General features: G+C 39.9%; 1 protein-coding gene across 3 annotated transcripts in view; it reads left to right on the top strand.

The window, feature by feature from the left end:
- ect2 (epithelial cell transforming 2) overlaps positions 1-11,569 on the top strand; it is a 35,953-nt gene extending 24,384 nt beyond the window's left edge. For 2 of the 3 annotated variants that reach the window (XM_069680143.1, XM_069680142.1), the window contains exons 20-23: positions 57-211; positions 1,061-1,168; positions 3,662-3,796; positions 11,433-11,569. In XM_069680143.1, coding sequence (XP_069536244.1) covers positions 57-211; positions 1,061-1,168; positions 3,662-3,796; positions 11,433-11,522 — 488 coding nt within the window. In that variant the 3' untranslated portion in view covers positions 11,523-11,569. Of the gene's footprint in view, positions 1-56; positions 212-1,060; positions 1,169-3,661; positions 3,797-4,995; positions 5,591-11,432 lie in introns of all 3 variants that reach the window. The other variant, XM_069680141.1, reaches the window with a different exon arrangement.
- The last annotated feature ends 1,376 nt before the right edge of the window (positions 11,570-12,945 follow it).

Below are 12,945 nucleotides of genomic sequence, written 5' to 3'. Positions count from 1 at the left end.
TTATTGTGTAACTCTAACATTTGTCCATATATCCCCCTTTTGCACCCTCCCTTCAGAGTGTGTGAATGCATTCGCCTTGGTGGTTCGGCCTCCGACTGAACAGGAGAACTTGTTGTTCAGCTTCCAACTGGCTGGAGAGGAAACAGTTAAAAGCGCCTGGCTGCGAACACTTTGCCGCCATGTCGCCAATACCATCTGCAGGGCTGATTCAGTAAGTAGCCACACATGAGCACATGAGCACTATAAAAAAGAAGGAAGTTTGGTGGATCCACAGGCAGGAAAGGAAGCTTAGCAGCTCTGTTAACAGCAGTTTATGGAGAAACAACCAGTGCTGTAGTATGGGCAGTTTGGTTTTGTGTGGGCACAGTGGCTTTGAATTAATACTTATTGGCTTTTCCACTGAGTATTTCTGGCAGCAGGACAGCATATTTGGGATATAGTCATATGGTACTTTAAGAATGTGTGTTTATGGTAAGAAAGAAATATGTTACAGAGTGTGCTCATTAGTACGTTTTTAATATATCAAAACATCAAAACAACTCATAGCATCGTAAAAAAAAAACAACTGCAGTAACAATCCGGCAATAATTACAAGTGGCAATTCCTAGTTAGTTTTGGTCTTGTTTTAGGATTTCTTTGAGATAAAAAAAAAATACAGAATATTGCCACCCGCATCCTTTCATGGTTTTAGGAAACTATGGAGACTGCCAGCTGTATTTGTCAGAGCAAGCAGCAGGGGGCGATGTTTGCCTCTTGTCTGCCTGCCACCTCACAGCTGCATTCCTAATGCTGTTTTCACTGGGTCAGCGCTGCAATGTGAATACCAACGAGATAGAGCCCTGCTTGTTAACAAGCCCACTGCAGGGTGCGGGGGAGAGAGAAATAAAGACTGTGTGTGTGTCTTTGTGTTTGTGTGAGCCCTACTACAGATTGCCTCTTGCAACTATTTTTGTAGCTAAGCATAATGTATCTATTGGTATTGATTACATGAATTGCACACTTCAAGTCATGATTTATTATATTGATTTTACGGCTGTATTGTTTTTTCTCTTATAACCAGGAGGACATGATTCAGTGTACAGACCCAGACTCACTACAGGTCAGCACCAAGGATATGGACAGCACCCTGAGCAAAGCCTCCAGGGCCATTAAGAAAACTTCTAAAAAGGTAAAGGCGGAAGAATCCGTTATTTTATGATTAATCTCCCTAACAGCACCTTTTCCAGTTCCGCTTTACATATGGCAATGCATACAAAAACAATACAAAGGCAAAGCATAATACAAGCAGTGTTGGCTGAGTTAGTTTTGAATGGTTGCGGTTGACTCTTCATCTGACAGAGCTGTCAGCCGCCGTACAGGAGAGACTAACGGACTTGCAGTGCAGTGTCTGAGTCAACCCAACATTCGGATAGAGCGCTTGTTTATACTTTCAGTACTTTATAAATTGTTGTCTAGATCATATGCAAATAATTTCATGCTTAATTATGCAGAACTATGAATAAGCACATTTCCCTAAGACATTTAGTGCAGACCTTTCCCCTCAATTTCATTGTGCAGTCATAAAACTGTGGGCTGGGATTGAAATCTGTTAGTTTCTTGTATTCTTTATTTTCTTTTTTTTGCTGCTCTTCCCAGCTTCTCCGGAGAGGGCAGCTAAAGCCTTTTAATATTTAACATAACAGAAGCATGATACTGCCTGAAAGAATCTTTGGATCCAGAAGATGGAACATGTGAAATTGTCCAACAGTGTGTGGAAAAATTGGTTAATCTGATTTTTAAAGCTGCTTATGGAAACATTTGAGTGAACAACTGAGAGCAGTGAAAGTTGAGAGGTTAAAAAAAAGTTATGGGCCAGACTATCTTTCCAGTCATTCCACCAATTTCTCTATTTCTTGGCGATGCAAAATTATCTGCTTTTTCTGAGTGCTTATTTGGCTGTTTTTAAGGTTACTGTATTGTAAGAGGTCAACAGTGTTATCTGTTTGCGAAATAGGTTTGCATGTATAACTGTGACTACTACGTAAATACACAGATAAAAGTGTCAAAATCATAATTGCATATAATGGTAACACTACCAGCAAAATGTTCTGCCTCTTATAAAACACCATGACTTCTCAGATACTGATCCTTCTCAGTAGCTGTCAAAGAGGCTAATAGCTTTGTGGAAGCTAAGAAAGCTGGGGTGCCCATATCTTAACTCTCACCTTTTAAGGCTAGCACTGAAAATGGCCCTTTTTTTTTTTTTTTTTTATAAATCTAGTGCTCATTATTCTGCCTGTCTCATCTGTTAGCCCTTTCCCACTTCTGCAGTCTGAACATAGAGTCATGTTTTGGTGTGGCGGTTATAGCACTCCTGATTTGTACAAAAACAGAACTTCAAAATCTTAACAATTTCCATTATTTGGAGTACTCAGCTAACGCTAATCTAATCAAAGAATCAAAACTCAGCAATCAATCTGAAAGAATTCAAGTGTTTACTTGATAAAGTGGACATTTCTATTTAAAGTGATAATCTCGACGATTTTCATTAAAATAAATGTCTGTTAACTCACTATCCATCGCTGAATGAGGTTACACAATGGGTATTGAGCCGATGGCCCACTGATGAAAGCCTTTGCATTTGCAGTATTACGGACTTGGGTGTCTGTGGCGACGTGGAAAAAATCACAAGTGGCGCCCAGTTAGTGAACCGTTTTCCATCAGCCAGCAGTGAATTGTCTGCCAGAGGGTGGGCGGAGCACACTTGTGTGTAAAGCGGCTGTTTTTCTGGTCTCTGCAAGTGTTGCGAGTAAACAGTAATCGACTGTGGCTGAACAAAAAAAAAAGATCGATGACTACAGATACAAATCCAAAGAAAAAAAAACAACTTGGAGACTCAGATGAAGGAAAACAGTCTAAAAAGGAAAGCAACCAACAGCGAGGAAAATCAAGAGCCAACTGTGGGCGTCACACATGCAACACTTTCTGGATATCTGGGAAGTGTGCCCCCGCAATCATCATTTATCACCATATCTTCGAGATCTTCTAACTTTAAACAGCAAAGTCACTATTTTAATAGTAGAACTTCTGGTTCCAGATCAATAATAATAATGACGGATAGCTTATTACAGGTATTTTGGTATAGACATGAATGTTTTCAAGCAAGTAACAAGAAATGTCAGTAGAGAAATGCCTAAAATATGTGTGAGATCATTTAGAAATGTCTTCTTGACATTCTTTTTTTTTTCCCAACAGAGAGCGCTGTCAAGCTTATATTTTAACTGTAAATGGTCCTATCCACTACATATCTTGGTCTCTTAATATGGAAAGGCAGCATATGTATCTTGTATTGTATTAATTACAATAAATTGACCTTATTGATAAATCGAATATAATTATTTAACAAACTATACTTGTTTATGAAAGCTTTTGCAAGTGTTGTTTTCACTATGTGATGCCAGGCACAGATGGTTCTCAAACAAAACAAAAAAAAACAGACATGTTACTGTGTTTGGAACATGTCATGTTGTATAATTGGTCTTCGCAGTGTTCAATACCAAGTACTATTTACAGATACTCAAAATACAGTGGTATAAAATCCAATATTTCCATGCAAAAATAACACATGACCTCATAAATGTATGGCTAACTAACATTCATTGGGTATGTGTGTGTGTGCCAGGTGACACGGGCCTTTTCTTTCACCAAGACCCCCAAGCGTGTGATCCAGAGGGCGTTCATGGCCAACAGTACTCCAGATGAGAAAAGCCAGAGGCTAAGTTGTGAAAACCGCATCGGCAGCAGCTCCACACTGGCTGTAAGTGTTTCTGTTTACATGCATGTCTGGAAAAAAATCATCAGTCTGTCCCTGGGAAGACAACATGACCTGTATTGCCATTATAGACAAACAAAAGTGTCTTTTTTATTTCATTGATCACTCTGTTTGTCTTGATCTGACGCAACCAACACAAAAATGTAGGTATCTTGTAAAATAATTAGTTATTTAACACATAAAAAGGACATGTTGTTCTCTCATATCTAATTTGTTTGTGACTAAAAGACCAACATACTGTTTATGTCTGCCTTTTTTTACTTTATAAATAGTATCTTCAACAATCACGGTTTCCTTAATCCCCAAAATTGTTTACACACTTTTCTACCTTGTTTCGCATCACGATCAATACTGGGTGGCTGTTGGCTCTCTCTCCATCCATCTATCTGTCCATCTGTTCATTATTTTCTTTCTATTCTCTTCATCTTATTCTCCTTTTGCTGAGAACCAGGCAATTGATCTCTTGATCAAAATATGATGGGACAGCTTTCAGTCGGTGTCAGTCGTTTTGATGTAACTTTATTATAAAACAGGGAACGGGCTTGTGCTCTTAAATGTGCTGGGAAGTTATTTTAGTCATTTCCATCCATATTTTCCTTAACTTGTTTGTTTCATGGCCTGTGTTCGAATGGTTAATAGAATTCTATGAAATGAGTCATATGAAAATAAACATGTAAGTGAGAGGTAAAGGAGGGGGGCAATTGTTTAAAGTTAAATCACTTAGCCAACCTTGTGTCCATGATGTAAGGATATAAAAGGAGTGTGTTTGGCAGGTTGATTACAAAACCCCTAAAGAATAATTGTTAAAACATATTTGCAGCAGATCTTTGAATAGAGATATTTGTTAAAATTAGAGGAAGTTACCCTTAAGTGGCTGAGTGGTTAAGACGCAAAACTGATAACCACAACGTCCCAGGTTAGATTCTAGCTGTGATCTTTCTTGCAAAAAAAAGACAAATACAAAAAATAATAGAGAGACACCAAAACCAAGGGCCAGATATTCTCTACCTCTCTTTCTTGTATGCTCTTTCAGATAAAGCCTTTTGTTTTAACTTCTGAGAATGTCCTCTCATTTGAATTGTTTTGCTGCATGTCTATTCTCCCCCTGTCTCATCTTTTTTTTTCTTTTCCGTGATATGTAAATCCCTGCTCCATATGTTTGTCCTCTCTGTTATGTGCTCTAGATGTCTCGCTCTGCCTCAACGTTCAGTTTGAATGATTCTGCCAAGAGTAGTGCTATGGTGCAGCGATCCAACTCTCTGGACCATCCTCCTATCAGAGCCAGGGTCCCTGTCTGTATGCGTACCCCCTGCAGCCCATCCCAAAACCCTGCTCAATGCCCCAGCCCCAACACCCCCCCCGAGGTCAGCCAAAGCCTCGGCCCAATCTATTGCCCAAGCAACCCAGAACGCAAGTCTATCCTTCATGCTCCATTATCGACGCAACCATCTCAACCTCATACAGGCCTTTACAATTCCAAAAAGTCAGCCTCTTCAATCCACCCAACAGCCACTTCCATTCCAGCTGTCTCAAACTCCATTCAGACCAACACCAAAACCTCCCAGTCAAAACCTAGCCATCCAATGCCCAGACACCTGCCTTCAGTAGGGATTCAGACAAGGTTCCCAGCTCCTCAGCCTGTCAGTGTCAAAAGCAGGACCCATTCTGATTCATCCAGGGATCACCTAGTCCCTTTGGATCCACGCAAGACAGTCCTGACCAGTCCTCGCAGGGAGACTCTGCTCTAAACCATCGCAAAGCTCAGTCCTGCAGCCTGACGTGAGAAAACATTATTGTGTTTAAATTTCCTCTTGGAGTGCACCAACACTTTTTCTATTTCCAAACAAATCCTTACCACATAAACTCTTTGAGCCTTTTAACATCTGAATATCAATGGTGCATTTCTAGTCCCAAATCAACTCCTTAGAAGCTGAGACCCTAAGATAAAGATCATCATATCAGTTATTACTAAAATGATGGTCTGCCATACAGCGGCACTACTGCTAAACTCCAGTGATTAGATTGAATAGATTAAGAAAAATATATGTAAGCTTGTATGGAATTATTCCCCCCAGTTGGATGTGTGTAGGTGTAAGGGCAGAGATTTTAAGGGTTGATTTGGAATAGCTCTGTTCCTCTGAATCACCTGGGTTACTAACTGGTGTTAGTGGTAGTGGTGGCTGGGAATGTTCACAAGGTGGCTGGTTTTAATAATGGTATTATAAAGAAGTTTATAATGAAGCTTGGCTGGTGTAGAGCTGATATAGGTGTGTTGACGAGGTGGAAACTTGCTTCCCTTCTACAGAAAACAGTCCCTTTTAAATATATGCTGTCACATATAGATGTGCATTTTTTCTGTCAGCAGTTGCCCACATTGCTGTCAAGAACTGACATATCCATGAACATTGTTAAGTGGGGTTGTCAAAAGTATGAATACTTTGGATGATGTCGTTTTGAATAAAGGTATTGAAGTACAAAAAAACCCAAAAGAGAATTCAGATTTTCAAATAATCTAAACTGTTCCTTTAAAATGAACTTAAAGAAGTATTGTCAGTGCCAGTGAAAGAATTGCATTAAAATATCCAAATGTCAAGGCATGCCTTTAATTCTGGATGTCTTAATCTTTGTGTTTTTGCTTGTTTATACAAAAAAGCCCACTAAAATTAAAATGTCAATGTATTCATGAGAGGCAGGCTGACTTCTCATCTGAGGTTTAACTTGTGGTGGCAGGTCACCTGGTATGTGTCCTACATTTTAACCATCCTATTCATACGAAAACTACTTTGCCTGTCTGAGAGGTGGTAAGGCGGCTGTCCTTAAAAAATGGTTACAGAGCAATTTTCAAGGAGAGGTTTAAAAAGTTTCAACCTACTGAATTTATTTATTTAATTATATTTCGTAGAGGGAGTTCATATTTATTTATTTGGTATTAATTAGTTTCACAGTTTTATCTAATTCAATAAGAAACAGAGAAAGATTGCCAACTGGCTACAACAAGAACAGACTTCAGTATGTTTTGTCTACACATCTGAAGCTTACGATAGAAGTTTGATTAGAAAGATAGGAATAAAACGAGCAATTTCTAAACCGTTGTTCATAACAACAGGGCGGCTGTGGCTCAGTGGTAGTCAGTTGTCTCTCAATCGGAAGGTTGGTGGTTTGATCTGACTGCAACATTCATATGTCAAAGTGTCCTTGGGCAATACACTGAGCCCCAAATTGCTCCTGGTGACATAGATTTGATTGGAGATTGGCACTTAGGCCTTTGCCATCAGTGTGTGAATGGGTGAATGTGACGTGACCACTCGAAGCTGCTTTTACACGTCATAATATAAGTACAGTCCACTCACCATTTACATTGTAGTGGAGCATGGTAGCTGTGCATACATGCAGCAGGGCAGTCACTAGAATTTTTTCCCTCAGCTTATTTTGGAGGTCTGGCTTGCCTTTTTTAACTACCCTGACATTTTTGTGGAATACATGTACTGAAGCAGACTCACAGTGCAGTTAGAGGGCATCAGGCAGACAGAGAGGAGATTTGCCTCACAGCACAAGTGTTTCTAAACGTTGTAAATTGTCAAACTTTTAGCCGCGGAAACCTTTTAAGACTTGGATACTAAGAGTTGTTTTCAGTTTTAGTCAGATGTTGGATGGAATATTTTTAAATAAAAGGACATTTTGCCCTTCATCCAGACCCTCATTCACCTGCTTACTTGTAAAAACAGCTGAGAAAAATACCTAGACCTGAGTATTGGCCAATACAGAGTACCCTTCCAATACTAGTGCCATACAAAAAATATGCATAATATGGGTTTAAAACCATAACTGATCACACTATAATTTACCTCAAACCATTTGATTCTTGGGGGGCTCTATGGTAAAGTATTAGATCATACAATTGAGTGGCATACTTGCCTATATCGCACTTATTGGAGGCAGTATTGGAGACCAGACCACCTCTACACACAAACAGCAGGTGCAGCAAAGCCCAAAAAGACTGCAGCCCTGCAGTTTAAACTGATCAAAACCTCAGAGTAGGATTACTTAATTGGTTAAACCTGAAATGAAGTTATTGGGGTGGGGATTATGCTTCTCATATACAATATGTAACAGCAAGAACAAGTTGTCTTTCATCAGTTCTGTCGTGGTGGTAGTTATATAAATCTATACATCTTTTCAAAGATGCAGATGGAAAGCAGTGCTGCAGAGTTTTAAGTATATGAATCAGCCTTATATACATATGGTTTGCAGCACTATAACGGTATAGCGCTGGTATGCTAGCAGCTGTTACACCAATAGCCTCTTTATTAGCTGTCTGGTTTCTTCTTGTCAGTCATGTTTCAAGTAGAATTGCACGCTTCTCTTAATAGCCCAATTTGTGACATTTTAATAAAAACGAAAGCAGGGACACAGCCTGAAGTATGTGTCTTACCCATAAGATAAGAAGAAGAAGTCTGTGAAGACACTGTCTTTAATCATACATTGTAAATTAGTTACAAGAAACATTTTGGTTTTTAGAACTTCTTCTATCATCTGCGTGTTACTCTGTGATTATAAGTTTCAATAGACAGTTCCTGATATTTTGCTGTATGTCTTAACTGTCAAAATTCTGCAGTAAAGTGTGTTACTGTAGGACTCTGACCATTGTTCAGTAAGTTGGGATTCTAGAGGTAGTTTCGTGGGCCGGTGGTAATTGGTGTGGACTACAACTCCTTTATATTAGAATTGAAATACAATCTAAGCTTATGTAAAAAATTTCCCAGGTTTTATTTGGATTTACAATCAGTGTTGATGGTAGATGTCGTGAATCGAAGTACCGGTAATAAATTCCTTAGTGTGTGTTCCACTGGCTGAGAGAGCATTGTTCTTCTGCTCACAGAGAGCCTTGCTGACAGTGCATACATGCACTAGAATGCAATGCAAGCTAAATTTAACACTGCTGAATTTATCCTTGTCCATAACATCTTCTGAACTCGTATTTTGGGATGCAATTAATGTAGTTTTGTAGCTAGTTTGCGATACAGAAACGAAAGGGGGGAAAAAGGCCACCAACCACGACAACGCAAGTGACAAATTAAGTTTCCCTTTACCTGCCCCATTGCTTGTACTGCCATGATGATGAGGCAGAATCAGGCACTGCTTTCCTCCTGCAGTCTGTCATAGACTGTTGAAACGAGGAGCTCCTTCAGGTTTGATGTACAGCCCGTGGAGCAGGTAAAAGGTTGCTGTGACAGGGTTGTGATCAGCCCCTCTTAATTTGCTCCAATAAAAGCCACATCTGGGTAAACTTTATTGTTGAGAGTAAAAGCACCTCTGCATGACACTGATGCGATATATCACTGGAAGCAGGGACAATCTTTTGGTGTGTGTGTGTGTGTGTGTGTGTGTGTGTGTGTGTGTGTGTGTGTGTGTGTGTGTGTGTGTGTGTGTGTGTGTGCGTGTGTGCGTGTGTGCGTGTGTGCGTGTGTGCGTGCGTGCGTGTGTGCGTGCGTGTGTGCGTGCGTGTGTGCGTGCGTGCGTGCGTGTGTGTGCGCGTGTGTGTGCGCGTGTGTGTGCGCGTGCGTGCGTGCGCGTGCGTGCGTGTGCGCGCGTGCGTGCACGGACTAAATCGAAAATGGAGACCTTTTCATGCACACTGGCAAAAACAAGCGTTCATTATCATGCTAGCTTAGTTATGACTGTTGTGTGGCGAGGGTCAGATATATTTGCATTGTACCCCATCCACTTCTCCAGTAAAAGCAACCTTTAATCTGCTCATTCATTTAGTCCTAATCATCCTCTTTATTTCTGAAGCCCTCAAGCAACACTAACTAACATGTAATCAAGGCCTACTTTTACTAGTTACTGTTCATCAGCTAATTGGAGCAGAGTGCAGGAGAAAGTAGAGTGCACTTGTGTGGGTGTGGGTGTGTGTGTAACAAAAAGCCAGGTGGAAATCAACTAAAGTGTGATTACGCTGGCAAAGGTTGCATGTCGATTAGTTCAGTGCCGAGGTTTGGCTTTGAATGCAGAGAGTAACAGCGTTTGTCTTGCATTCTTTAATTAAAACAAGGCTGAAGCACACAAACCGACCTTGTCCTTCATACATACACACACTCTCAATCACTTCCGCCTGTGAGCTAGAAGGCTCACATGACAATATATCTCATTGCACTCAGCGATTCAACCAGATTTTTAGGGAAAGTGAATGAATGAACATTTACCATGTTCAGGTTAAAAGAAGGGTAAATAGGGGCGCTGGTTTGGCTCGGTTGGTAGAGCAGGCGTCCCATGTATAGAGGCTACAGTCCTCGTCGCACTGATCGCAGGTTCGACTCCCGGTCTGCCGATCCATTTGGTGCATGTCATCCCCCACTCTCTGCTCCCCACATTTCCTGTCTGTCTTCAGCTATCCTCTGAATAAAGGCAAAAAAAGCCAAAAAAATAATCTTTAAAAAAAAAAGAAGCGTAAATAGGTTAAATACAACAAATCTTTTGATTTGTTATGTGTTAAGTTATTTTCACATTTTACTTACCAAAGTAACAGCTGAGATCTAGAAACACAGTAAAATTTGGACAACAAAGATGAGCAGTCAGATTATCAGACAGGTTTAGTCTTTACTTGGGATGTTCGCAGCTTTACATTAAGCAAGTCTGAATTATCTGTGTAGGATAACAGGTTATAGCAGAATATATTGAAAATGTATATTTCAAACATGGTAGAAAATGTAATGCCCCAAAGGTGGACATCTTAATTTAATTTTATATTGTGCAAGTACAACAGGCTGTGCCCTCAAATCTTAGGTGTGCATTTTGTAAATTAGATCTACACCGATCAGCCAAAACTTTCTGACCACTGACAGGGGAAGTCAATAACATTGATTATCTTGTTACAATGGCCCATGTCAGTGGGTGGGATATGTTAGGCAGCAATTGAACATTTTGTCCTCAAAGTTGATGTGTTGGAAGCAGGAAAAATGGACGATGTGAGCGACTTGACAAGGGCCAAATTGTGAAGGCTAGACGACTGGGTCAGAGCATCTCCAAAACTTCAGCTCTTTAGGGGTGTTCACGGTCTGCATGCTGGCCCGTGTGTTCCGATCAAACAGAAGAGCTACTGTAGCTCAAATTGCTGATAAAGTTAATGCTGGTTCTGATAGAAAGGTGTCAGAGCACACAGCGCATTGCAGTTTGTTGCGTATGGGGCTGTGTAGCCGAAGACCGGTCAGGGTGGCAGGTGGTCATAATGTTATGACTGGTCAGTGTATTTTATGTCTTGTTTCTGCGTCAGAAATATGACAAATGTTCTCTCTCTAACGGCAATATGGAGGAAACTAGTAATCTCTGATCAAACTTTAGTTATGACAACTTTTTATGAATGTGGCTGCTCATGTTTATTCCTATATTAAACTTTGGTATAAGAATGTCAAAGTGATCTCGAAATTGCCTTGGGGACTACAGGTTTCCTATTTTTCTCACTGATTTGAAGAACAGCCAAAACATGAATAAGAGTCATGTTCTAATTAACTACATTGATCCTCTAACAACATAATTGGTCATTAACATTCTATCTCTTGTTTTTCTCGCCTGTCGTACACACATTTTCCTTTTTTTAATTTATTCTTCTTGTCTTTATTTACAGGCACATCATTCCCCCTCTATGGTCAATCTGCCCTCCATGTTTGAGAGGAAGTACCACACATTCAGTCGCTCAAGCACTCACCTCTTCTGAGACGCTGCTGCTGCTTGGGAGCACCAGCAGACATCAACCCATCCTCTCACCTCCTTTGACTGCAATTTACGGCAAGATCTGACTGGACTGGTGTATGTATATGAAGTTTAAGCTACCTGTAAAGTAGGGCGAACTTGTCTTTGTCCGTACTGGAGCTCTGCACAAATCCACAAGAAATGTCATGTAGCCATGTTTTGAGAAATGCACTGAAGCTAGGGACAAACTTCAATCTGATATTTGGCAGTATCAGAGTTGTCCAGCTACTATTAGTGCTTCCTAGCTGAAACTAAAGCAAAGTAGAGTTAATTTGAGATTGTCCGTCAGCTGGATGCCTATCATGTGATGTAGTCAGCTATAATTTCTATTTTTTGCTGACAGCTCACAATAAAAAATATAGTTCCTTGTCTGATCTAACTCTTAAGGGGATTTGGCACGTCTTTTACAACATGCACAATGATTGGTCTGAGAATGTATCACTACGACTAATCTGTAACGGTACTGCCCCATGCTAGCGGCTACAGTGTGGGATTAGCACTGGTTGTGGTAAGGTTAGCCTTACCCTTATAAAGTGAAGGATGCTCTGCTTTTGACCACCGTTGTTAATGTATTTTCTTGACATAGTTGATTTTTTGTTAAACCAGACACTTGTTACATTTTGTGTTTATATGTCTCCTGTTCAGCCTTCTGGTTGGTTACCCATGTTGGCCTTGTTCAGTGAAGTGTTAACACTAACTATAGCCAAGTAAGTAAGTAAGTAGTCTTCTGGTTTGAATATGGATTTCAACCTGTCCCCTAATGTCCCTGGATGCCTGATGTATTCCACTTAGCTTTGAAATTGAACCATTTAAACTTATTTCAAATGTTGGGATATTTCTATTTAACAAATGCAGGTTGCTAAGCTCTGTGTATTATATATTTCATGTAGTACAGAAGTTGATCTCTCATTCCCTTTACTATGTTGTGGCTGTTTTAATTAACTTGCTCTGTGAGAGACCTTTAATCTTAACTGACATTTAGTGTTGTTTTAGTGCAGGGTAGACTTGATGTTATCTGATATAATAATATTAATTATTGTAATTAACCCACCTTCGAAATGTAAAGTTATGATAGCTTCCAGCTTTTATAAAGCTTCTATTTTAACATTTTAAGAGATTTGGTTGGGAAGAGAAAAAAGCACGCCTGCTTTTCTTCCCTGTGCACCCGTCCACGTTTTAAACGATCTTTCTGCGGTGTCTGTCTATCTGTGTGGTTGTTTGTGAACGGATGTTGCATACGTGTATATATTTATTTCGGATGAATACATTTTAATACCAGTTTTCTTTTTTCTCTTCCTATTTATGTTTATTACACTTTTATGTCTGTCATTTCTCTTTAGCTGTTTTTATCCAGTTTAAATCATCTCCTTTTGTTTAATCTTTGTATT

This window comes from Semicossyphus pulcher, unplaced genomic scaffold (genome assembly GCF_022749685.1).
Source record: "Semicossyphus pulcher isolate SPU_LCO1_2020_fin unplaced genomic scaffold, fSemPul1.0.p SCAF_4, whole genome shotgun sequence".
Taxonomy (NCBI): Eukaryota; Metazoa; Chordata; class Actinopteri; order Labriformes; family Labridae; genus Semicossyphus; species Semicossyphus pulcher.
The sequence above is the reverse complement of the archived record's forward strand: the minus strand, read 5'-3'. Positions and strand labels throughout refer to the sequence as shown.